Source organism: Felis catus, chromosome D1, assembly GCF_018350175.1.
Source record: "Felis catus isolate Fca126 chromosome D1, F.catus_Fca126_mat1.0, whole genome shotgun sequence".
NCBI lineage: Eukaryota > Metazoa > Chordata > Mammalia > Carnivora > Felidae > Felis > Felis catus.
In genome coordinates, this window is record NC_058377.1 from 39,433,156 (window position 1) to 39,459,248 (window position 26,093).

Genomic DNA, 26,093 nt, shown 5'->3' on the forward strand with positions numbered 1-26,093 from the left:
ACAGCAGTTAAAAAATTGTTACTGAAAGTTGCTCTGAAAATTCTGCATCTGTAGGTAGGCTTTATAAATTAACCAGTAGTAACTACATTTAAATGGAATCATACAATATATACCCTGTTTGTGTACGACTTCTTTCACAGAACATTGTGTCTGAGATACATCCATGTTCCAGCATGTTCCTACACTTTGTACTTTTTCATTGATTATAGCAGTTTATACTCTTACCAGCCATGTAAGAGGATCCTAGCTGCTCTGTATCCTCGCAATATATATATTTTATACAGTTGCTTTGCTGGATATGCATATTACAAAATCTCCAGTCTGTGGCTTGCCTGTTTGTTCTTGAATGGTGTCTTATTGAGCAAAAGTTCTTAACAAAGTCTAGCTCATCAATGATTAATGATTACTGTATGCGTGTCCCATTTAAGAAAAACATACCCTATACTGAGATCATAATGAGATTCTTCTGTGTTACCTTCCAGAAAATTATCTGATTGACTTTCACATTTAACTCTCCAGTCCAGCTGGGAATTGATTCTTTATGTGTGGTGTGAGATAGGAATCGTGTTTCATTCTGTTCCATATGGGGATGCACTTGCCCCAGTACCATTTGTTGAAATGGCTGTTCTTTCTCCTGCCCTGCAGAACTATTTAGTCATTTATTGAGACTACTGTCTTGGCAATTCTTGGCCCTGCAACTTTTCAGGTAAATTTTTTTTTTAATTTTTTTTTCAACGTTTATTTATTTTTTGGGACAGAGAGAGACAGAGCATGAACGGGGGAGGGGCAGAGAGAGAGGGAGACACAGAATCGGAAACAGGCTCCAGGCTCTGAGCCATCAGCCCAGAGCCCGACGCGGGGCTCGAACTCCCGGACCGCGAGATCGTGACCTGGCTGAAGTCGGATGTTTAGCCGACTAAGCCACCCAGGTGCCCCCCTAATACAAGGTTTTAACAAAAATAACTGCCTAGTTTCAGGTTGGTTATAATTTTCAGCTGTTGTCCGTTGCATTTGATTTCATTTAAATATTGATTGCATTCTCAGGCTTCACTGGACATTTCCTTTGGCAGTCAAAGATAGTGATTCTGGTTGCTAGAGCTAAAGCTTGCTATTTGAGATCAGGAAGATATCCTGTCCTTGCTAGGATCTTTCTGTTTGTTTGTTTTATCTGAAATGTTATCAACTTCATTTACCTGGCTTAATGTTCCTTTGCCGTCTGTGACATTACTGAATCAATAGAGGGTAATAGTGTCTGTTAGACCCCTATTTCACACCCACCTTCCCTTCCTCCAACCTGTGTAAAGCATGTACTGTCTTTCCCTCCTGTCTTGAGCCCCTGCCTATGTTTATAAAGCAGGCAATCCAGGCTTTCCTCCAGCTCTGGTCCTCACTGTCCAATCCCCTCCGTGTCTTTACCCACTAGTTCCTTCCAACTGCACTTTTAGCTCCCTATCACGGCCATCTCCTTGTATCTGCAGGGGTCCCTTCTCATCAAATGCAGCAGATGCTATGAAGAGACAGAGGAAAGGAGGAACACGAAAGTGAGAACTGTGTATTGAGTTCCTTTCCAAGCCAGGCCCAGGTTTCGTGCATATTATTAATTTCTCATAACAATGCTATAAAGCAGGCATTATTACCCTTTCATTATAGGTAAGAATAAAGGCTTAAGCATAAGGTCACACTTCTAATAAATGGTAGAGCTGAGATTTAAAGCTAATTCTATCTGAATCCAAATCTCATTCTTTCTACATGACCACACTGCCTCCCATAACTTATGAGGCATGTCCTGACTTAAAACTAAAATCATTAGCCTCAAACCCTGATGCATCTTTGGGCGTGGACTATACAAAAAAAAGAAGGGCAAAGTCCAAAGGAGAAACTGAGTTGGGTCTAAAGTTGGTGACTGTCCCAGGCAGGGTGAATAGCAGGAAGAGATCTTTCCCTTGGAAAGAAACATTCCAGATGGCTATAGGGATTCATATTAAACAATGAATAGTAAATACGAATGACCTGTTGACCAAGTTCTTGTGAATATTGAAAGTATCAATAGCTCCCAGTTGGTTTAGGCTGTAATAGATGACAGACTCAGAAGCGGCTTCCCCTGGGATTCTCAGGATTGTTTTAATTTTTTTTTTTTAACGTTTATTTATTTTTGAGACAGGGAGAGACAGAGCATGAACGGGGGAGGGTCAGAGAGAGAGGCAGACACAGAATCTGAAGCAGGCTCCAGGCTCTGAGCTGTTAGCACAGAGCCCGGCGAGGGGCTCGAACTCACGGACCGCGAGATCATGACCTGAGCCGAAGTCGGACGCTTAACCGACTGACCCACCCAGGCGCCCCTAATTTCTTAATTTTTTTTTTACGTTTATCAGGATTGTTTTAGTAAGTTTCATGTATCTATCAGCTAAAACCTGTTTAATAGTGATTTCCCATAGCAAGTGTTTCTATTTTTTGGTTTTTCCCCCAAATCGTATTTATCAGTTCTTTCTTTTTTCTGATTATAAAAATAAACCCCAAAAGTATTAAACAGCATAAAGAAAAAAAACCCAAAGAAAAAAAACCCAAATATGTATATATGTGTTAATATAGCTGTCTTTTTCTTTAAATAAATTCTTAATGTTAACTGGACATAGAGTGTGGTCATATTTAAAGATTTGGAAAAAACTGACAAATTGTATTTTTTAATGGCCGAAGGACATGAATTTAAAAAAATGACAGACTAGAAATGCAAATAGGACTTTATTAAATTTTAAACGGCAGGTCATTTTTAGCTGTCAAATAGAACTTTGTGCATTCATTCAAGTGCTGGCCATGTATCAGACACCAAGCAATTGCCCCTCACCCCCCCGCCCCCCAAACAATGAAAGAAAAAACACAATAGATATGGCCTCATGGAACTTTTAGTCTGAAGGAAATACACCATTTATTGAACCCTTTTTGTGTGCCGGGAGTACACAAAGCACTTACAAACACTATTGCATCTATTCTCAAAACTCTATGAGGTGGGTATTTTTACCTACTGAATGAGGAAGCAGATGTTCAGAGACTGACTTGTATGAGTCACATGGCTATACAGGCTGTGGGTGGAAGTCCAACCCTGACTAACTCCAAAGATCTCACCATTAGCTTCTGGGTGAAGGAATATTGGAAAGCCTAAAATCAATGGAGGAAACTTTTTTCAATATATTTCAAAAAATTAAATAAATGAGTCTGTATGGTTAGGGTGTAGTGAAAGAGGTTCCCTCGTGTTGCTAGAGTATAAACGGATACATCCTTTCTGCAAAGCAATCTGGTAAAATATTAGAAGTCTTAAAGTATTTTCATCCCCTTTACCTGGAATTCTGTTGTTTTAACTCTACCCTAAGGAGAGAATCAGAAATGTGATTAAAGATTTATGTACAATTGGTGGAATATTTGATAAAAAATTGTGTGTGTGTGTGTGTGTGTGTTGCAGATTAAGTGGCAAAATCGTGGAATGTCTGGAATTTGCCGCATCATAAACTAGGAGAGGAAAAATCGATTGAAGCTGGATGTTGGATACATGTAAGTTTATTCACCGTACTTCCATTGAAAAAGGCCTTAAAATATGTAAAAAGATGATTCCATCAAGCAGTATTTATTATAGTGAAAAATCTGGTATTCCATGAGCTAAAATATGCCGCCATTAAAAGGATGTTTTTGAGAAAAATTTAGAACACGGAAACTGTTCTCAGAGTAATGTAAGCAGGATATAAAACTAGTAACACTTAATTACTATTATGTTGAAAGAGTTAAAGGGGACACGCCAAAATGTTCATAGCAGGATTGTGGTGGTTTTTATTTTCTTGTTTATGTTCTTTATCGTTTTTTTTTTGTTGTTGTTTTTTTTTTTGTTTTTTTTTTTGCAGATACCATTTATACTCAGAAAAAAAATTTATGGAAGACAACAACCCCCCCATCTATGACAGGTCCCTTATTATTGTCACTGTCAGAGGTGGGTCACTGGTCTGATCAGCCAACGGAACCAATGTGAGCCAGTAACAGTTTGGAGTCATATATTAGGACATCACTGGCAGAGAGGAAATCAAACTGTTAGCTTGGTCATTTATACCCTATACTTCTGCAAGGCACAACCAGTTGTGTTTTTGTGAGACACTTCCATTATCCAGTGATGGAAGTATGTGAAAACATGTATCCATCCATCATCCAGCTTCAATCCATTTTTCCTCTTCTAGTCTAGTTTATTTTGGGGCAAATTCCAGACATGGCATGATTTTATCACTTAATCTGGAAGACACACACACAATTTTTTATCAAATTAACAGCTCTGCCTTAACTCTTCGGGTGTTTTGGAATTTTTTGTCTTTAAAAAACATTCTATTTTTGTTCTCACATATTCATGCATTTAGTAAGACCTGCTCTGTGCCAGGTACCATGCTAGGCTTGCTTTAAAAGATGAAAAGAACAGAATGCCTGCACTCAAAGAAGCTCAGTTTAGTGAGAGAGGCCAACATAGATAGTTGTTATGTTGTGTACGAAGACTGTGGGTAGAGGTAAGCTCAGGATGGACCATCAAGCTCAAGCTGGGGGCCCACAGTCTTTCTGGAAGTCACCTGCTGCTAAGGTCCTTTACTTAGCAGTTCACTTTCTAGGTATAGTATAAATGGTGTGGTCATCTTCCCCACACAATTTAAAGTAGATTTTATTATTCTGCCCTTAATTCCAGGCTTTTATGGTATCCTTAATGAGATTTTTTTTTAAGTTAATTTGAGAGAGAATGTGTGCATGCTCACACATGAGTGGGGGAGGGGCAAAGACAGAGGGAGAGAGAGAGAGAGAGAGAGAGAGAGAGAGAGAATCCCAAGCAGGCTCTTTCCTGTCAGCACAGAGCCGGATGGGAGGCTCTAATAGACCCCTAATACCAAGATCATGACCTGAGCCGAAATCAAGTCAGATGATCAACAAACTGAGCCACCCAGGCGCCCCATGATTTTTTTAATAGTTTTACTGGTTGGTCAAGATGTGACTTTTACATTCAGATCCTACTTGTTTACTTCACTGTGTACAGCTTTTCCTCAGAGAAATGTGATCATCATATTTCAAATACCACAGACTTCCTCGGTTCCATTGCCTGCAAGCTGAACTTTCAACTGTAATTGCTAGAATTTGTCTTTATCGTAGTACTAACTTTCTAAAATAGAAATCAGCAGAAAATTAATATGAGAAAAAGACAACTTTTTTTTCTGGAGCTCAAAACTAATGGCCTCAAGGGGCAATTAAAAAAAAAAAAAGTATTAGAGCACTTTTCAAGAGTGTAAGATCAATGATAGCTATTGCTTATATCTCGTGAAAATGAGTTGCAGATCCGGTGATGCCTTCTAGAAATATAATTTTTACTTGGTATTGTTTATAAAAACAGGAAACATCATTCCTCCGCCTATAAGATGCAATATTAACCAAATGGCTTAAGTACCATGCTTCATTATCTTCTTCCACTTTCTGAGGATCTGATTTGAAACAAAGCACACAGCAGAAATAAAAGAGAAGTAGAAAAAATAGCTCAGTAGCAATTAAGACCATTGAATTAGAGCTGGTGCTAGGAAATATGACTCAACCTGTAGGATTACAGAAAATCTTCAAACATTAATTCCATGGCTCCATCTACTAGAGGAATCCTATCCTCTCTTTGCCCCTTCAGAGATCTGATGAAGAAATATCCATTTCTTCACTGAAATCAAGTGGTTCATTAGCAACAGAGCCAGGAAATATTTTCACAGAAGGTAGGTTTTACATCGAGTTTGGAAGGTAGAGGTTCAGGGGTGCCTGGGTGGCTCAGTCGGTTGAGCATCTGACTCGATTTCAGCTCAGGTCATGATCCCAGGGGCATGCGATCAAGCCCCACGATGGCCTCCGTGCTGAGCATGGAGTCTGCTTGCGATTCTCTCTCTCTCCCTCTGCTCCTCCCCTGAAAAAGAGGAACTCAGGAAAAGGAGTACTCCGAAAAATTAAGACTTGCTTCCTGGGTTGTCTGAATCCAAGTCCAATGTCTACCACTGTATATATATATATATATGTGTGTGTGTGTGTATATATATATATATATATATACACATATATATATGTGTGTGTGTATATATATATACACATATATATATAGTGTGTGTGTGCTATATATATATGTGCGATATAGATACAGATATAGATATAGATATAGATATAGATATAGATATAGATATAGATATAGATATATCTACTACGATTTCCCCTGTCTGGGCACTGTGCAAGGTTCTAGAGGTAACATTAGGAATAACATCATCCTGGCCTTGAAGAGCTGACAGTATAGTGGGAAAGACAGATAAGTCACACATAGTGGGGTACAACAAGGGAAGCACACGTCATTGGCATGGGTTACATGTTACAGGAGCACCTTTAAATGAGTCGATAGGGCAACGCTGCTTGTTCTGAGGTTGTGGCAGTCGGGGGGGGTCAGTGAGTCTTCACAGGAGAGAGAGCACTTCAAGTAGGTCTTCAAGAATGAAGAGGAGTTTCTCTGGCTCTGGGATTCAGAGAGAGGATGACTGTAGACAGAAATAGCATCTTCGAATGCACAGCATCCTAAACGGGATGGGCCGTGAGATGACCCCAAGATTCTGACTGTGGTGAACAAGTGAACAAGAAAAGGAGCAAGTGTAAGAGAGTGAGGGAAGGACAGGATATAATGAGTTTAGTTTGGAGCTTGTTGAATTTTAAGTGTGTGTGGGTATTCCAAGTAGAAATGTCCAGGCAGCAGTCGAATGTATAATTTCAATCTGGAGCTTTCAAGAGTGTTGGTAAGTAGAAATACAGATCTTGGAGTCACTTGTGAGTGATGGTGCAACCAGTGGAGATGGTTGAGGTCGCCTAGGGGACATGTAATTCAAGAGGAGCAGATAATGGAAGATGGCATTCTGGAGCACCAACAGAAGCTAGCAGTTCTGTGGTGATACAACTAATGCAACCACTTATCTGCTTTATGGATTAAATGGGCTATTACAAGTTGGCCCAATACCCGCTCCACCATTTATAAAACTTCCCATGTAAAAGTGCAGAGTAAGTTCAAACAACTTACAGAAGTATTTGGAGCCACAAACTGTAAGTTAGACTTCCCTTCACTTATCCTAAATGTATCATTTTAGCCTGTGGCTCCAAGGTACTGGAACTTGGAAACTGATTCCAAGTGTAACATGCCCACACACTGCGTTTCTATTGCATTGAGAATATCTTAAGCCATATTTTATATGTCAAGTCTACTTGATTCATTTCTTTTATATTTTAGAGAGAGAAAGAGAGCAGGATAGAAGGGCAGAGAGAGAGAGAGGGAATCTTAAGCAAGCTCCACACTTAGTGTGGAGACCAGCTCGGGGCTCCATCCCACGACCCTGGGATCACGACCTGAGCTGAAATCAAGAGTTGGACGCTCAACCAACTGAGCCACCCAGGAGCCCTTATTTGATTCATTTGTAACTAAAGTAGGATGACATCCAACCTTTGCCATTAAAATAGATCAACTATGAGTGACTGTCGTTGCCTGGCAGGATGCTAATTGTTCTTTCTTCCCCTCTGCCACGATGATTGGCACCAGAGAAGATTTGTGGGTGTGGTGAGTTTTGAACTCAAGTAGGACCTTTTCAGGAACTAATATTGGTGTCAAAGGAGCAATTGCTTGCAGATGGAGTGAGGCTCTCAATTCTCTATTATTATTCTATAATTATATTACTATTCTATAATTCTTGGTCTTGTGAATACTTGTGAGGTGACTGCCTATTTTCCTTTTGTTTCAAGTCCACTCGAAAGAGTTAAACTCTCCTCTGTTCCTCAGTATGTTTAATGCATGTGACTATAATTAGAGACCAAAATATAATTACTATTTGGCACATCCTGACTATGCATGGTATCCTTGGTTTTATTCAGAACGCACACAAGGAAGGAACTGCCTTGTTCTGGAGGAGCAGCTTTGTGTCCTCCCAAATCTTCTTCGTAATAGCAATGGTAATGTTACAGGACCTTTAAGCCCTCTGAGGAAAGAACTTTAAAAAATTTTTTTCTAAACATCTATTTATTTTTGAGAGACAGAGCGAGACAGAGCATGAGTGGGGGAGGTGCAGAGAGACAGGGAGACACAGAATCCAAAGCTGACTCCAGGCTCTGACCTGTCAGAACAGAGCCCGACGTGGGGCTAGAACTCACAGACCGCAAGATCATGACCTGAGCCGAAGTTGGACGCTTGACTGACTGGGCCACCCAGGCACCCCTGAGGAAAGAACTTTTTTAAAACCTTAGTTTTGGTCTTGCTGTGGGGGTGGATGGAGGGAGGTACTTATTTCATTAAGCGCTGGCCTGTTCCTGTAGTTGAGGATAAACTGGGGACAGGAGAGCTGAATGCCTGGGGAAGAGGGAAATGAAGTGATCCTAGACTTTGTGCCTCACCTTGGATATTGTGAGTCCTCTCCACCCCTTCAAGGCACACCAGTCCAACTGCCAACTCCCAGCACCGTTATTTATTTGCCTCCTTGACAGGCTGGAAGTGCACGAGAATCATCACACCCCTGGGAACAGCTTCAACCAGTGATTGACAGGGGTTGGTGGGTAGATATCCAGCTCTCGTCTGTTGGTTTGGATAGCTGACGTGTCTTCCTGACGCTGGCTTTCCTGGCAGGATTACGTTCCCATCCCTCGCCGGTAGCTGGCCTGACAATACTCTGTTGGCCACCTTCCCATGCTCGTCTCACTTTTCCACCCCACTCGTGGTGTTTGCCTTCACTTTCCAAATAAACCCTTGCACTGGAATCTGTGTCTCAGGATGTGCTTCTGCGCAAAGCTAAGAACTAACATAGGTCACCTTGTCTTTCAGGGACAGGTTTCAGGCACCTGGCACAAATGCCCTTACGTCTCCAAGGCAGGCATCGGGAACAAGGAATCAAAGTGAAGGCATTAGTCAGGTGCTCCAGATTGGCGTGCCTGTCACAGAGCACCAAGCAGGGGACTTGAAAGACCGTGCTTCGAAGGGCACTGCCTACCTTTGATTTCTTCCTCTGTGTTTGATGCTGCCTAGCCTTGTTCTGTTCTCTAAATTGCCGTCACGTTCCAGCCTTGCCTCCCTGAGATGGTGCCACATCATCTTAGTAGAACATCAAGTCCACCCAAGCTCTTGAGTTAATGCTTACAGACAGCCCCTTGGTTTCTTTTCTAGAGCTAACCACCTATTACTCATCTGCCCGGCACCCCTGTCCCTTCTCCTAGGACCAGTCACATAATCCCCTATTCCAACCACCTACCTCCGTGGGACCTGCCAGGTATCACTCTTCCCGAAGTCTTCCCAGACTCCCTCCCACCTCAGGAAGAGCACCTGTGCTTTACTATGGTGACACTTAAGCCATCTTCTAGCTGCTTATTAGTGGGAGAGCTTGAGCTGTGTCCCTGGAGTTTGAAGGGGTAAAGAAGCTGACATCTAAGTTTCTTGGAAAATTCCAGAGTGAGAGGTGGCTGGTGGGAGGGGCCCATTCCCCAGGGTTTGGGTGGGACAGAGGAGCAGGCTTTCCCCTGGGCCAAGTGGACTTCTCAGAAGGTTATTTGATGGGAGTCCCCTTTGATGGAGTCCTTTGATGGGAGTCCCAGCCCAAAGGCACTGCTCACTCAGCTGGGGGAAATGACAGAATAGAGTCTACCGTTTACCATTTGAATGGGGGGGGGGGGGAGGTCAGTTACAAGTAGTCAACCAATTACTGCATATCTAGCGCCGAGAGCAAGGTGGTGGGACATCCATACAGGGGTCTCCGAAAACCCCACGCGCGGGAAAAGGAAACCCTTTCACCGAGGCCAGAAAAAGTTACGTAACTCGCCCGGGATTCCATAGCTAGGAAGTGACACAGCTGTGCTATGATCCCGATTCCACGGGATGGGGGTTAATGGGTGACCCGTCTGGGGTGACTAGGAGAGATTGCACAGCAGGAATGAAAACGGGTGACGAGAGATCAAGATTTCCTGTAAAGTAGGCAGAGAACAAAACGCGTGGATAATCTCCCTTACGACAGCTTCAAAACCTACTTACTATTCCTTTGATTCTCTGATCCTGGCAGAAGAGCGTCCTGCTTTGAAGGTTTTCTTTGGAAAACCAAGCCCCCCCCCCCCCCCCCGCCCTACACTGTTTTAAGAACCGTAAGGAAACAAAACGTCCAGCAAGTCCGAAGTGGGGTCAGTGAGGGGGCTTGGAGAAACCCTAATGACATCTATGGCATCGCTCGCCTGTGTTCCCAGCACTGCCGGACTGGGATCCACCGCAGGGCTGACGCTCTGACGGAAACAGGTGGAAGGCACCCGAGTCTCTGCACAGGGAGCAGCCTGGGGCCGGCAGACCCAGCTTGACCCCCTGCCGCGCCCCCCCCCCCGACCCCCACCCCCCGCCGCGGGCGTCTTCCGCCCGCCCGCCTGCTCCCTTGGCCGTAGCTAGGCTGAGGCGGGATGGAGGGGCGAGTGTGACTTAGGAAAAGCCCTGCGAACCGGGCGGAGGGAGTTTCGCTCCCGGCGTGGGAGCGGGCGGAGTGCGCGCGGCGGGGAAAGAGGCTCGGAAGCCGGGCGGAGTTGCATTCCCGGCGTGGGAGCGGGCGGGGTGGCGGGGCGCCGGCAAGCCAGCGGGCGAACGCGCGCCGGGGAGAGCGCCGTGGAAGCCCCGCGGAGTTGCGTTCCCGCAGAGGCGGCCGGCCGGGCGGAGCGGGCGCGCGTCACCGCAGCCGGAGCCGGAGCCGGAGCGGAAGCCCGAGCCCGAGCCCGAGCCGCCCGAGAGGCGGAGGCGCCCGCGCGCTCGCGGCCGGGTGGGCGCAGCGCCGGCGAAGTGCGGCCGGCGGCCCCGCGCGCTCCCCTCCGGGCGGGCGTGGGCGCGGGCGCGGCGCTGGGGCTGCTGCGGGATGGGCCCGCGCGGGGTGCTGCTCTGCCTGCTCCCCCTGGTGCGAGCCGCCGAGCGCCCCGAGGGCCGGGCCGACGAGCCGGGCCTGGAGGCGGCCCTGGCCGTGCCCAACGCCTCGCACTTCTTCTGGAGCAACTACACCTTCTCCGACTGGCAGAACTTTGTGGGCCGGAGGCGCTACGGGGCCGAGTCCCAGAACCCCACGGTGAAAGCCCTGCTCATCGTGGCTTACTCCTTCATCATCGTCTTCTCGCTCTTCGGCAACGTGCTGGTCTGTCATGTCATCTTCAAGAACCAGCGGATGCACTCGGCCACCAGCCTCTTCATCGTCAACCTGGCGGTCGCCGACATCATGATCACGCTGCTCAACACGCCCTTCACCTTGGTGAGGCCCCGGCTCCCGCCCGCCGTGGCGGGCTCGGCTCTCCTTCCCCCAAGCCCTCCGCTCCCCTCCCGCCCCGCTGCCCCAGCCCCTCTCTTCCTCCGCGCTTCCTGGGTCCCGCTGGCTGGCTGCGCCTTTCCAGCTCCTTCCCCCTCTGCCCTCTCAACTCTCTCCACTTCGTAGACTTTCTGTCCCTCTCCGTTTTCTTTGTGTCTTCACCTTTTTCCCTCTCTGTGACTGACGTTCTGTCTGTTCCTCCATCTGGGTCTCTACCCTCCCTTTTCCCTCCCTTGCTTCCGTCCTTCTTCCTTTTCTCGTTCTCTTCCGCTCTCGGTCTCTGTCTCATCACCTTCTGCAGCTGGGGGCCATGGGTCAATGACTGGAGTGTCTGCGCTCAGCCGGGAGCAAATGGCCATTTCCTACTTAATGGCAGTGAACGTGGGCCTATTTGATCGTCAAGCAGTAAATCGAAGCTTCTGGAAACGTTGGCAGAGATTGTTAGGTCACCCCCCCACCCCCGAAATCCAGTGCATTAAATGCTCTCTCACACCCCCACCCTAGGAGACTGCTTTGTGCCACAGCCGATATGTCAGTTGCTAATTGTTCATGGAAACTTCAGTGCGTTTTCCTAGACCACTTATTTAAATTGTGTTTCTCTTTTGTGGTTTGACAGTGAGGCTGTGTAGGCAGTGTGTGTTGGGGAAGAGATGGGAATGAGGTGGGCTTGGGGCCCAGGAATAGGCCGGGGGCACGTGCCCATCGTGGCAGATGTGGCTCCCCTCCCCAAGCCTTGGCTGCTCAGCGTTAGTGGTGTCATTTCTGCCCCTCTGTGACTTGGGAGCCTGGTGCTCATGGGTGGTTTGGGACTGTGAGGGCGATGACTGAGCAATCTGCTGACAGTTACCCCTTATGTTGCTGCAGCATGAGTGTTACATTTTTTCACCTTATGGAATAACCTTACCGTTATTGGAGTTACTACCAAAACAGTGTCTGTTCGTACCTTGCTCTCTGTCTCTGTCTCTCTCTCACACATACACACACACGCAACCAGAAATAATAGACAAGCCAGAAGAGGGTGAACTCCCACAAATCCATCCACCTGCATGCACGTCCTTCTAAACCTCACATTTTAAAACTACGCTCTCCCTTTGTCCTCACAAGAATATTACGTTTTGCAGATGAGGAAACTAAGGCACACAGAGGTTCAATCCCTTGTCCAGGGTCACTTAGCTAGTAATTGGCCGAGCCACGATGAGAATTACTTTCCTGACTCAAGTCAGAGGTCTGTCCACTAAGCCACCTAGCACTGGGGGTGGTGGGTGAGGAGGGCTTCTTGGACCATGCTAAGCTTCCACTATTCTGAAACATGGATTTTTCCTGCTCTCCTGCCAGTTTATATTCTCTAGCCAAGGACAAAAGGGCTTTCAAATACCAGGCCCCACCCTGCCAAGGTAACTGCCTCTTACCTTGAAGCATGAGATTGTGTATCTCTGGCTCTCCTTGGTTGCCCCTGCCCCCTTGGTGTCTATCCTGACCATCTGCAATGCTAGGGTTGGGCTGGGACACCCAGGATGAGAACTGGCCCCGGGGCATGGCCCCTGTGCTACTGCTCAGAGCAGTATGCACAGAAGAGGCTGGGGGATGGGAGAGAGAAACCATGAACCCCACGCTAGGCTGTGGCTGGGGCCTGACAAATCCAGCCTTGGATGATCTCCTGCAAGAGAGGAGGATCAGGGTCCTGAGAACCCAGCACTCCTCTAAGATAATCCAAAGTGGCCTGGCCTTGAACCTGACCCGTGTAACTGCCCCAATCTGAATTCCTGTCAGAGCTTACAAGGTGCTGGCAAACAGGGAGAATGAAAGGGTTGAGGGGGAGGATCTCCTAAGCCCTCACACTCCTACTTAATGGTAGTGCACGTGGGCCTATTTGATAGTCAAGCAGTAAATCGAAGCTTCTGGAAATGTTGGCAGAGATCATTAGGTCACCCCCCACCCACGAAATCCAGTCCATTCAATGCCCCCCCACCCCCACCCTAGGACGCTGCTCTGTGCCACAGCTGATGTATCAATTGCTAATTGACTAGGTAAGGCATCCTGCCTTCCAGCTAGTTGGTGACAGTATTCTTGCAACCTGGTTTCCTTTTCTGTTCACTTTACACACGACAGCGAGCATGAAGCCCAGCCCTGGTCATTGAGAGAAGAGCAAACAGGTACTTACAATTCCCATGGCAGAGACACGCCTGGAGTGCTGTGGAGCCCGGAGGAGAGAATCATTTATTCTGTCCTGCCAGGGTCTCATGAGAGGGTCAAAGGAGACTGTGCAAAGAACGTGACATTTCAAAGGGCCTGGAAGAGCAGGAATTTCCCAGGTCAAGATGAATGTTCAACGCAGACAGAGGGACCTGGAGAACAAAGGGCTTCAGAGTTCATGGTGTGTTGAGGGAATGTTGAGAGGCTTGATGTAGCTGCAGCAACGAGGCAGGAAGCACGGTGGGAGGAATGGAGAGGAACAGGGGGTGGGAGGTGGGGACAAGTGCAGGTGGGCCAGAGAGGAAGGCTGGGGCCAGCTTGTGAATGGGCCTGGAGACTCCTAAGGCATCTGGCTCTGTCCTGAGGGCCAGGATGATTCTAAGCAGGAAGGTGACAGTCATCTGATTTTTGGTTAAGAAAAATCCCATCAGCAGAGTGAAGGCTGAATGACAAGTGGACAAGACCGGAGGGCAAGGGTAGCAGCTGGGAGGCTGTAAAGGTCCAGGTGAGAGACGAGGGCCACGACTTTGGGATGAGAGGGGCACCGGTTGACTTTGCAACGTACTGGGTGTGGGAGGAGCTAAGGACTTCTAGCTCTGTAATGTTCCCGGACTGCTCAGAAGCCCCGTGTGGCTGCCACCTGCCAGCCTCACAGAGAATGAAGCTGCTGTCCTAGGGACATGATCCGTGTCTCCCGACTCTCACCCTCCAGCCCAACCATCCCACTCCTCTTTCCTCAAATAGGTCCTGGGATTTCTGACTCAGCGCCAAGCCCTTTGTTCTTACTGCCACAAGTACAAATGCCACGTATTCTGAAAGCTCGTCTCCGATGCCTCATGTGTCATAACGAAGGTAGTGGAGGGCGTATTTACTAGTGTTCGAGGCCCTGCCGCACCTACTTTACACGCGTCATCTCTCCTCTGATTTTCCTAACAACCATGTGAAGACCATTAGCCGCATTTTACAGATGGGGGCAGTGGTGCTTGTGGAGCCCAAGGGCCTTGCCCCGGGTGACTCTGCTGGCCGCCACTACATGATCTTCTTTCTGTCAGACTGACTTGCTCTAGATCTTTCTCTATCATTTTTCCCCTCTACCTCAGCCCGCTTCGTTCCCACCCTGCGGCCCCGAAGCCCTCTGTCTGGGCCTTCTGTGGGCACTGAATACTGTCTTTCTTGCATCCGGAGGTGCCTGGGTCCTCTACCCAGACCGGAAGCTCCTTGTTCAGAATCGGTGCTTGATGTTTCTTGGGCGTGGGCATCACTCACAGGAGCTGCCCAGGCACTGATTGAGTGGGCAAGTAGCCATGGATGATGTGGGCCTGCTCCGAGGGCCCCACGCTGTCCTGCAGCTTGCCATTCTCCCGCTCTGCCCCACCCCCACCCCTCCAGGCCCCTCAGGCCCCTTCCCAGATGACGTTGTAAGGCCTGCTTAGTCAACATTAGAGAGCACAGCCTACACGCTATGTTGTGATTTTTCACGTGGGTCTCCCCCATTAGTCTGAACTCATGTGGACTGAGAATGGATTTTATTATTACCGTAAAAATAGCTACTATTTATTTCTAAGAATATCTCTCTACCAATCTGCCAGACGTTGTGTTCCACCCTTTATAGATTTTTAAAACCTTAATCCATGTAATAAGCCTACAAGGTAGAAGTTTTTAAGCACCCCCCCTTTTTTTTTTTTTTTTTACAAATGAGGAAACTGAGGTTCAGAGAGATTATACACACCTTGCCTAAGGTCATATAGCTTCAAACTGTTAGAGGTGGGAAGTCCAACTGCAAGGCCCACGTATTCCCACGCCCTCCTGCCACCTAACAAGGCTTGGCCCCGGCGGTATGATCAGGTTTTGTTGAATCGAATGATTGGAAATGAGTCATGCTGGAGAAAGTCACGTGTGATGCACAATTTAGTAGTGTAGAATGGAAGAAGAGAGGAGCCGGAAGATGCCTCCCAAGGGATGCTCCTCAGAGGCCACGGATGGGGGTAGGGGTGTCATCAGGGTCAAGGCCCTGTTTGTCTTCTGACCTCTGTGGGCTGGTTTCCAGGTCCGCTTTGTGAACAGCACATGGGTGTTCGGGAAAGGCATGTGCCACGTCAGCCGCTTTGCCCAGTACTGCTCTCTGCACGTCTCAGCACTGACGTTGACGGCCATTGCTGTGGACCGCCACCAGGTGAGGGCACCTACCCCCAACACCCGGTCCTTCCCCCTCCGGCTTTGCTTTCCGGGGAGCTGCAGGGGCCCTCGAGACAGTATTTTAGCACAGTTTTCAATAAGTGTATCTGTCTTCTTATTGACTAATATGAGCACTTAGATGAGGCGCTTTAAAACGTTTGTGCTAAGTGCCACAAAAAGTTATTCCCAGTTTGTTGTTCTAACAAAGGCTCATCGCTTATATTTTGTGTCTCAGAAATTAACGAGCTTGTTTGGGGGTGGGGGAGAAAAGCCAACCCGAAAATCACAGTTGAAAAGAGATCGGCACATCGTTGCAGGTCAGAGACGAGGGGGATGGAGCCCCCGGGGCCCAAGTTGTTGAGGAGGAAAACAAGCGAGGGTGCCATGTGGCAGGAGCAGGCAGCCACTGCGCTGCCCCACCCGAGGCACATGGTGGGTATGGTAAAGGAAATCAAAGAGGACGCTGTCCTGGAAGAGGATGGCTCCCTGCCAAACACCTTGCATGTGCTAACTCAGTAAATCCATGGTGTATACTAGGTCTATGCCGAATCAAGGAATGGAAGCTCAGAAGAGGGCATGGGTAGCCCTCCTGAGATCACATGCCTGGTGAGTGATGAGGCCAGGATTAGCACTGAGGTCTGTCTGGCTTCATACCTCTGCCCTGATCATGAGGCCGCCCTACTCTGAGAAGGCTCAAGGTGGCCAATATCATAAGGGCCAGCAGGACAGAGAGAGGAAGAATTTATTCTGAGTAGCTGCAAGAGGTGCAAAGGAGAGGCGGCCTCAAAGATGCAGACTCAAAGGTGCAGCTCAGTAGGAGAAAGAATTTTCTAGCAGAACGAAGCTGCCGGGGCGGGGGGGGGGGGGGGGGGGGGGGGGGGGGGGGAGGGCGGGTAGTGAGTTTCATTTCCCCAGCCATTTTTAAGCAAGGTCTGGATGACACTTGATAGGGATGTTTTAGAGGACGTTCGTTTTCTGGTAGGGAATTGGCTTTGGCAAACTTTGAGATCTCTTTAGCCCCGAAATTCCATCATTTTGGCATTTATATTGCAGATACTCTGGGCAAAGTCTGAAAAGGCTGCATGCTAATGTTTTCTGCCTTTTCTTAACCTTCTCCCCTAATTCAACAAGAGGGACTCTGGATTACTTCCACCTGGCCGATGCTTACCCCCCACTTAACTCAGCCTCACCGACAGTTGCCCCTTGGGCCAAAGGTGGGTCTGAGGAACAAGGGGGTTAAGTCTTGCCAACACTGATCACGTTGCTGTGACATAAACCCCAACATGGGGCCTTTTCCCAAAGCAGTGAAATCTTTGAGCGATGTCTGGGGCCTCTGACCCAGGCTTTCACTGTCTTCAGCAACCCGAACAACGAGGGAGTCTGAGGGGCAAATATGGCAAAATCCAGAAGGGGGCTGTGCTGAGCAGCTTCTAAAACCTAGTCACTTCCTTTCATCAAATCTTGAAAGGACCTGGAGACAAAATTTGGGAGGACACAGCCAGAATGTCCACTGTGTCCTGGGATGACATCCTTAGGTGATGGCAGCTCTTGAGGACCTCTCTCCCTGACCCTGGATTCACCTGTCTCAGAATGCCTTTTTCAAGAAATAATGATCCTAATCTTAACATGAGGATGCCGTTGAGTTCCCAAATCTTTATTTAAACCTTTCAGCAGAATGGATTGTCCAACTGTAGTAATTCCAAAATGCTTTTCAGCTCAAAGCCTGTAACACAGGCTTTACTATAAGCGGTGGAAAGCTGGACCCCACAATTTAGAAATAGCTTTTGTAAACAGTGTTGCGAACCCCCACATAAATGTCAGTGCAACTTCCCATGACAAATAGAGACTCCTCTCCAGGCTTGTCACCCCAGATCCTCTCAGAGCCCTCCATAACCCAAGGGGTCTAGAATCATGGCGGAATGAGATCGGATCCCAAGGTGGAGGCTGACTGTGGCTTGTTCCTCTGCTGGCCTTGTGGGTGTCATGGGAGCAGACCTCCTGCTTCACCCCTTCCCCGTCCCCTCACTGCACTCTGGTTCTGCTGCATATGACCTGTGAGAGGCATCTGAGCCACCTGGAGTCTCTGAGTCCAGACAATACCTTCTTTTTGCTTCTGGGGGTGGACCGTGGGGTGGTGCAGCCCAGGGGCTTAACACTGAATGAAGAGGTGCTTGTTTATAAATAGGACCTACCTGCCTTAGTGTGGCACGTGAGCTCCGTCAGTGAGATTTGATCTGCTTCCAGACTTCTTCAGCCAGTGATGCACAGTTTGCTTGTTTTCCAGGTCATTATGCATCCGTTAAAACCCCGGATCTCGATCACAAAAGGTGTCATCTACGTCACGGTCATCTGGACCATGGCTACGTTCTTTTCACTCCCACACGCCATCTGCCAGAAATTATTTACCTTCAAGTACAGGTGAGTTGGCTAGTCGGGAGCAGCTTGGGGACTCAGAGGGCCCTGACAGAGGGAAGTCTGAGCCCCCTCTGAGTCTGAGTGACCGGTATCTGCTGCACCCAGCACTTCTGTCTCCCATTCTCTTGCTTCCAAGTCTGGGGCCTATCTGTGGCATTTGTTCTGTTTTTCCTCACCTTTTCTTCTCAGCAACTTTAGCTCCCTCCTTATTCTCCACCCAGCTTGTCTGCGAGGTCAGGGCAGGAGCCAACAGCTTCTTTCGCTGGGGACAGGTACTCACACAGACTGAGAATCAAAGTCACCCAGGCCTTGTTTAAAATGGCAACGTTTCCATTCTCTCGCACAACGTATAAATAAAGCACGCATGTGTCTGTGTGTCTGAGGCAGGATGCTCTATCTCCTACCTCCCATTCAGGTTTCTTTGTCCTGTGCTGTCGCAGAACAAGAATTTCCTGGTGTCCCTAGCACCTGACCTACTGTCTCCATATAACAGCCCCTCAATACATAATTACTGAATGGATGAACGAATGAGCAAGCTTAGAGTGATTTTCATCAGTTCGTACTTGTTTTAGAGGAGGTTCCTTAGAAATGAGATACAGATCGTGCTTAGGATTTTTTAAGGAAGTGCTCCCGGGAGTGATGGATAAGGGAGTGAGCAGGCAGGATAGCAAGAGACCAAGGGAGGGTGCAATGTTGGCATTGGAGGGATGTCAGGAGGAGCTACAGGCAGCAGCACAGGGGGCTCTAAGAGCAAAGATAACACAGAGTTTGTTCAGCCTCGAGGCCAGGACGCTGGGCTGTCATATTCCGGGCTCCCTGCAGAAATGGAAAACTCCCAGCCACCTCTGGGTCTTAGTGGATCTGTAGGCAATGACTTTAGTGGTCCTACGGTAGTGCTAGGTCCCTACAATATCACAGGTGCCAGCTGCTTCTTGTGGGTTGGCCAGGAGCTAGCATCCTGGCGCTCCAGACCAGTAGCCACGTGTGTCCTGCAATAACTCTGTGCTGCTCCGCCTGAAACATACACTTCAAAACACACATGCCTATGACATAAGCAGGGTCAGGAGAACAAGCTCTGAAGGCTGATTACAACTACATTTGACCCCGAGCAACGCTAGTTTGGACTGTGTGGGTCCACTTCTGTGTGGATTTTTCGATTAATATGGTACAGTACCGTAAGTGTATTTTCTCTTCCTTATGATTTTAATAGCATTTTCTTTTCCTTAGCTTGCTTTCTTGTAAGAACACAGTGTATCATACACCAACAGAATGTGCATTAATCAACTGTTCATGTTATCGATATGACTTCCAGTCAATAGTAGGCTATTAGTAGTTAGATTTGGGGGTAGTCAAAAGTCATGCATGGGTTTTCAACGGCGCAGGGGTCGGTGCCCCTAACCTCCATGGGTCCCTCCAAGAGTCGACTGTAATTTACAAAGGCTTCTCCCTCCCCAAATTCTACGGTATCGGAACGAATCGCATACCCAAATCTCCTAGCACTCAGACCCCCATCTGCCTTCACATATGGGGAGCTATTTTTTTTTTCTGCTAACGAAAGCAAAGAGAATTCTCTTTCTTTCAGTAGTGATGGCCATCAGCATATATAACAAGTGCACAAGCGACATAATGCGCTGAAGAAACAGCCATTTTGAGTTGCTGCCTAGACATTTTAACAGTATGACAACCCTGTTCACACGCACAGTCTGGGCATTTAGATTGGGACTCAAGGTTAGGATTCCATCACAAGTTCCTGCCTTGCTTTTCCAGGTCACCATTTTTTTTTTAACATGTATTTTTGAGAGAGCACGAGCGGGGGAGGGGCAGAGAGAGAGAGGGAGACACAGAATCGGAAGCGGGCTCCAGGCTCCAAGCTGTCAGCACAGAGCCCGACTTGGGGTTTGAACTCCCAGAGATCATGACCTGAGCCGAAGTCGGACACCTAACTGACTGAGCCACCCAGGTGCCCCCGGGTCACGTTTTAAAATGACCACTCAGAGGGGCACCTGGGTGGCTCAGTCAGTTGAGCATCCAACTCTTGATTTTGGCTCGGGTCATGATCCCAGTTCTGCATCGGGCTCTGCACTGAATGTGGAGCCTGCTTATAAGTAATGGGTGCTTATAACCCTGCTCTCTATCTCCTGCTTGCTCATGACCTGGGACAGAGGACTGCCCTTCCCCTCAGCTCCTGGTGTCTCCATGCTGGGATTTGTAAGTAATATATCTGGTGACTTTACTTCCTTTGTGTGAGTGTATTCAAACTGCGCCTTCAATCAAAATGGCCCTAAGGTTTTCACTTCCCCAAAGTGGGAGCTTGGACACCAAGGGTGGTACTGGCCAGGCCTGTGTGGGTGATTTGTGCCCCTCTTTCAGGGGGTCATAGTCTGCCTAGTCTCAACACATCAGCTCTAGGGTTTCTTCAAGGAGGACTGGGTACGTTCCATGGAAAATAGATACTTGTTACACAAACGGCTGAAGGTGTGTTCGTTCGGGCTTTGCCGCTCACAGTCCCAAGATCCATCATTTCTTTGCCCCATCCCTTAGTTCCCCTCTGGAATGGAGGAATTCCAACGTTTCCTGAGCACATTGTGCTCTCAGGATGAGTTAGTTCTAAGACTAGGAATGCCAGTGTTGTATTCATTCATTGAACAGATATTTACTGGGTCTCTGTTACAGGCTAGGAATTATATAAGTTTAAGACAACACAGAGAGAGCAGGTGTTTTCCTTGTCTCTATAAAACCCCCAATCTAGTGGGAGAGCCAGAATCTTGGGACGAGGCCTTTCCACACTAATGGCACACCCTTCCTCTCTCTTTCTCTCTCTCTGCCTCCCTCTGTCTCTATCTCTGTTTCTCTGTCTCCCTCTCTCCCCTGTCATCAGCGAGGACGTTGTCCGCTCCCTGTGCCTGCCAGACTTCCCTGAGCCAGCTGACCTCTTCTGGAAGTATCTGGACTTGGCCACCTTCATCCTGCTTTATATCCTACCCCTCCTCATCATCTCCGTGGCCTATGCCCGCGTGGCCAAGAAGCTGTGGATGTGCAACACGATCGGCGATGTGACCACGGAGCAGTACCTGGCCCTGCGGCGCAAGAAGAAGAAGACCATGAAGATGCTGATGTTGGTGGTGGTCCTCTTTGCCCTCTGCTGGTTCCCCCTCAACTGCTATGTCCTCCTCCTGTCCAGCAAGGTCATCCACACCAACAACGCCCTCTACTTCGCCTTCCACTGGTTTGCCATGAGCAGCACTTGCTACAACCCCTTCATCTACTGCTGGCTCAACGAGAACTTCAGGGTCGAGCTGAAGGCATTACTGAGCATGTGCCAAAGGCTGCCCAAGCCCCAGGAGGAAAGGCCACCCTCCCCAGTCCCTTCCTTCAGGGTGGCTTGGACAGAGAAGAGCAGTGGCCGGAGGGCTCCGCTAGCCAACAACCTCCTGCCCTCCTCCCAACTGCAGTCTGGGAAGACAGACCTGTCTTCTGTGGAGCCCATCGTGGCAGTGAGTTAGGGGAGAGTGAGAAGAGGCAGGGGGCGAGCTCTCTCTCCAACTGAGGCTGGGAAAGGGCCTGAGGACAGAGACTGGAAAATAAGCCTGTCCTCTCACTCATGGCCCTCACAGTGCTAAAAACAAGGTCCTACGGAAGCCATGGGAGTCTTCATTTCCCAGGAAGCTCTGTCTAGCCTTCTACCCCATTTGGTGTGAAAACTAAAAGGCAACACCCAATTAGACATGTGTTTGTGAATTCCTGTCCAAGATATGCTGCAAAGCATATCACCTGGGTTCCCTGAGCCAGAGAACCCAGGGAAGCTGCAGCCCACATGAGGGCTGAGTCAGCTGCCTGACAATACTCCCTACCATGGAACATCCGCAAAGGACACCTGAGTCATACTTGGGGTGTGGCTGACCCAGATGCACAGAACTCTGCTTGAAAAAGGTTCATGCCAGCAAAAGGTGAGTGAGCCAGAGATGCCACGTTTTTTTCGCCTCACTTCCCAAAGTCCTGGGCCAGGATGAATCACAGCCGTGTGGTGGCTGGCTTGGATACATGACAAGACAGGGCCAATTCAGTCCTCTCTTTGAAAGCAAAGAGAAATTACTGAGTTCTCTTAAAGAATTATTATTATAAAACTTCGGAAAGTTTAGAAAAGCACAAAGAAGAAAACAAAAATCACCCCGTTCTCCCACCAACTGTGATGAGTTTTGTTAACGTGCTGTGGGTTCACTTGCAACTTTTTTCCTTTGTGTGTCTGTGCACATGCGTGTGTGCATGTGTGTGCATGCGCTTTTCATTCTGTTCTGAATTACACTTTTCCATGTAGAGATAAGCAAGAAACAGGGCATAGCAGAGAACTCCTGAGCCCCTCTCCCAGGAACAGTGTCCACGGGAAGAGTTGGAAGAAGAGGTGGGAGAGGAACACAAGGAGAAGGCTGTCAAAGCCAACAGACTGCCGTCATCCTGTACCCAGCGGAGGGAAAGACTCAGATGAAGTACCTCTTCTCAGATGGCGGCCATTGTGATGAGCCAGGGAACAAAACTCATCCAAGGAGGCTTAATTCCTTCTCCTTTGCACTCACATAGAACAAAAGGTGGTAAAAACACTGCCCTGCTTTTACAGGAGATGATGGAGCAGTCTTCCCAACATGCCAGAAATAATTGTACTTAGACACTTCATCCTTGCAAGCTGTCTAGACAGGCCACTTCTCTGTGTTGTCTAAATAATAAGGCTTCTTCACGCCAGTTCCCTGAAGACAACTCACTTGTCAACATCACCCTAGTGGCTCACGTGTCACTTACAGAAACCTACGACATTGTGATGGTCTTTAAGGACTCAACATGCCAGAGAAATATCATTCCAGAGACTGTTTTCATCATCGTTCATCTGGTCTTGAGTGACTCACTAGGTCACCCGGAAGACAAAGGCAGAATAGTGCTTAATTCACCCACCCTAAGCAATTGCCATTCTCACACTGGTTTTAGGTTCCTTTCTAACACCAAACAGACTTGAAAGCAAACATGGATATGCAGCTGAGTAGAAAACTGAGGTTTGGGGAGAAGGGCTTTATCCAAGGTTTGCTTAGATCTCTTGGCTGTTAATTGAAATTGAACTCGGTCTTATCATCTGCTTTCCTATAATGAGACATGGGGGTTCATTATACTAGTCTATTTATGAGAATGTTTGAAGTGTTTGACTTCCATGGGACAGAGAGGCTTCTAAGCCCGTATGGATCCCAAGATGGATTTTTCAGGCCAAATGGCTCCCATGCCTGTGCCTCCTGTCTCTGTGATGTCAAGAAGTAGCTAATCGTTTCATCCTAATGCTGCCATAGAAATTCTTTGAACTAGAAAGAGAATAGGTAGCAAGACTACAGATAGTTGGTCCTGCTCTGGGATCATGGGGAGAGCTTTGCTTTGCTCCTCTCTGAGGGAATCTAGAAATACTGCCGGGGCACCTGGGTGGCTCAGTCAGTTAAGCGTCTGACTTCGGCTCAGGTCATGATCTCACAGTTTGTGGGTTCGAGCCCCGCGTTGGGCTCTGTGCTGCCAGCTCAGAGCCTGGAGCCTGCTTCGGATTCTGTGTCTCCCTCTCTCTCTCTGCCCCCCCCCTCACACTCTGTCTCTCAAAAATAAATAAATGTAAAAAATATTTTTAGAAATACTGCCAAGTCAGAGAAGGCCCTTCCCTGGAGGAAGACTCACAGATGGCCCATAGGTCCGGGTCTCCTGTCAGTACCTTGTCTTCCCCATTCCCCTTGTTCCCTGTGTGCCTCAGAGCAAACAGCGATTTGTATTTGTGAATGTGAAATTTGTAGGACTTGAGCCTTTCCAATGTGCCGTAATGAGTACTTTATTGTAATTGCTCCACTCTCAATAAAATATATTTGGGGTGCATGGACTATGTTTCTTGGACTTCTGATTAAACTACAGCTGGTAACCTTTAAAATGGGGATCTGTGCAAAATTACGAAGAGAGCGTGAAGATCATCTGCCCACATCCCTGCATTTCACAACTGAGGAAGTGCCACCATGCTTTGGCTAGGGTAAATAGCCAGCTGAAAACCTCTCATCTTGGTCTAGAGCTTCTTCCAGTGAGCTGGCAGCCACGTCACCTCTTTTGTGATTGTGAATCTGTGCTGAGAACTTAGGACTCCACCTGTGAGTCCTTGGTGATTCGAGAGGAGGCAAAGCTGCCACTGGAGACTGGGGATCGGTCCCCCCACTCGCACTGTGCCGTGGGTGCCGCATTTTTGTGTTTACCAGGATTTCTGCCCCATTGGTTCCGGGGTTCCCCTGTCCTCCAGGTAAGCTGGGTAGGAAGCTTTGTGGCATACATAAATACTCTGATGCCATCAAGAGGCCAGGAAATCGGTTTCACATAATTTCACAGAAGGTTGTATATAGGGGTAATTTACCGAGCCTAGGGGAAGATTTGAAAGAACAATGAAAGGCGTAGGAGAAAGAGAAGGGAAGTAAAATTTGCTGACCCCTAATATCTGAGATACTATGCTAAATGCTTCTCAGCTCATGATCTCATTCAACCTCACAGCAATTCTCCAAGGTGGGCATTATCATTTCTGTATTACGGTTAAGGAAACTTGGCTTCCAGCGAAGGGTCACACAGCAAAATTTGGGAAATTCTACCTTCTTGGAAATTAAATTCTGAGAAGGCATGTAAAAAAGAATCTTAATTTGTTTTTAATTCAAGGTTCTACAAATTTCCTTGATTGTGAGACACTTTTTGGGGGTAAAACCTGTTAGCCATCCTAAAAATCAGCGCTTGAGTTTTGCTTTGGGAAATGCTTGACTACTAGGTGGACCCCAAGGCCCTTGCAGCTTCATGGCCAATGAGTCCATGGTTCTGGTACAGGCAGGATCTTATGCTGCCTTGAGGACTCAATTCTGGTTAGACACATCTTACAAACGAACTGTAAGTGACTTCCAGATTGCTGGTGCCCTGCTTGACCAACCATAATAGGTTGTCAAGGCAAATAGCTGTCTCATAGCCAGCCCAGGCCTCAGGGTCTTCAGACTGCACAGGGAGAGCTCAGCTAAACCCTTACTGCTCCAAACTGGTATGATGTGCCTCCAGGGCTTCTATGCTGCTGACCAAGCTCTAGGCTTTAGGGTAATGGGAGGCATGCGAGAGTGTCTGGGGCCAGGGGCAAATCTGGAAGATGGCAAGGGAGCATTGACTGGGGAAACAAGCTTGCCTTTGAGTGTTGCCTACAGGCAGGTGGCAGAAGATGCTCATAGTGCTGTGAGATCAGGTCATTAGCATCTTGTTTCGACATCTCTGTGTACCCGCCCTTGCCCCACCATTCTCTCTCATTTCAAGGAGTAGTGCAAGAAGGAACAAATAAGAGGAGTTAAGATGGAGAGGCAGTATAGTGGACCTGAGCTTGTCTCATCCCTGAAACCCAGCGAGATCAGCGTCAAACCATTTTGAACACCTCGGAAATTGACCTGAAGATTAAAGCAACGATCTGCATAACTTGAGCCCCAGAACTTGGCAGGTATGCAGTGTGGAGAGGTGAATTGGGGGAGAGGAAAGCCATGGTGCTGCAGAGGGTAGAGAGCTGTTTTTGTGGAGAGAGGACAGAGAGAGAAAGAGAAAGGGGGAGAGTTCAGTGCATTGGGATTGTGCAAGAAAAGCACTCCCCCTGAAAGCAGCTGGAGAGAAAGAGAGAAAGAGTGAAAACACTCACAAGAGACTGGACAAGAAATCTGTTCCCCAAAACTACTGACAGGGAGAAAGGAGAGAGTTTCAATACCACCAGGATCCTCTAAACAGCGGAACTCAGTGCCTGGAGATGTTCTGGTGAAGAAGTGGGGCAAATCCTCAGTAGCAGGCGGTAGGGTCCAAGGAGTCCATGTGCCACACAGGAAGAAGCAGTTCCCCTGCTTGGAGTGCATTTGGTAGAGGCCCTATGGCCTTCTCGCAGGCAAAGGATCCAGGGGA

General features: G+C 47.9%; 1 protein-coding gene and 1 long non-coding RNA gene across 2 annotated transcripts; both read left to right on the forward strand.

Moving 5' to 3' along the window:
* The first annotated feature begins 2,314 nt into the window (after positions 1–2,314).
* Positions 2,315–7,900, forward strand: LOC109492336. Its single transcript, XR_002146178.3, has 2 exons — positions 2,315–3,543; positions 3,888–7,900. It is a non-coding gene; the product is annotated as an uncharacterized LOC109492336 (long non-coding RNA).
* A 2,944-nt stretch (positions 7,901–10,844) lies between these two features.
* On the forward strand, positions 10,845–24,030 carry GPR83 (G protein-coupled receptor 83). Its single transcript, XM_023239331.2, has 4 exons — positions 10,845–11,303; positions 15,598–15,723; positions 18,010–18,143; positions 21,019–24,030. The coding sequence occupies exons 1-4, from the start codon at positions 10,920–10,922 to the stop codon at positions 21,641–21,643; spliced, it is 1,269 nt and encodes a 422-aa protein (XP_023095099.2). The 5' UTR covers positions 10,845–10,919; the 3' UTR covers positions 21,644–24,030.
* Positions 24,031–26,093: the final 2,063 nt, after the last annotated feature.

Coding starts and splice junctions, on each gene's coding strand:
- GPR83 (XM_023239331.2), top strand. CDS start 10,920: ATGGGCCCGCGCGGGGTGCTGCTCTGCCTGCTCCCCCTGGTGCGAGCC. Junction 11,304..15,597: donor TCAACACGCCCTTCACCTTG/GTGAGGCCCCGG, acceptor GCTGGTTTCCAG/GTCCGCTTTGTGAACAGCAC. Junction 18,144..21,018: donor TTATTTACCTTCAAGTACAG/GTGAGTTGGCTA, acceptor CCCTGTCATCAG/CGAGGACGTTGTCCGCTCCC.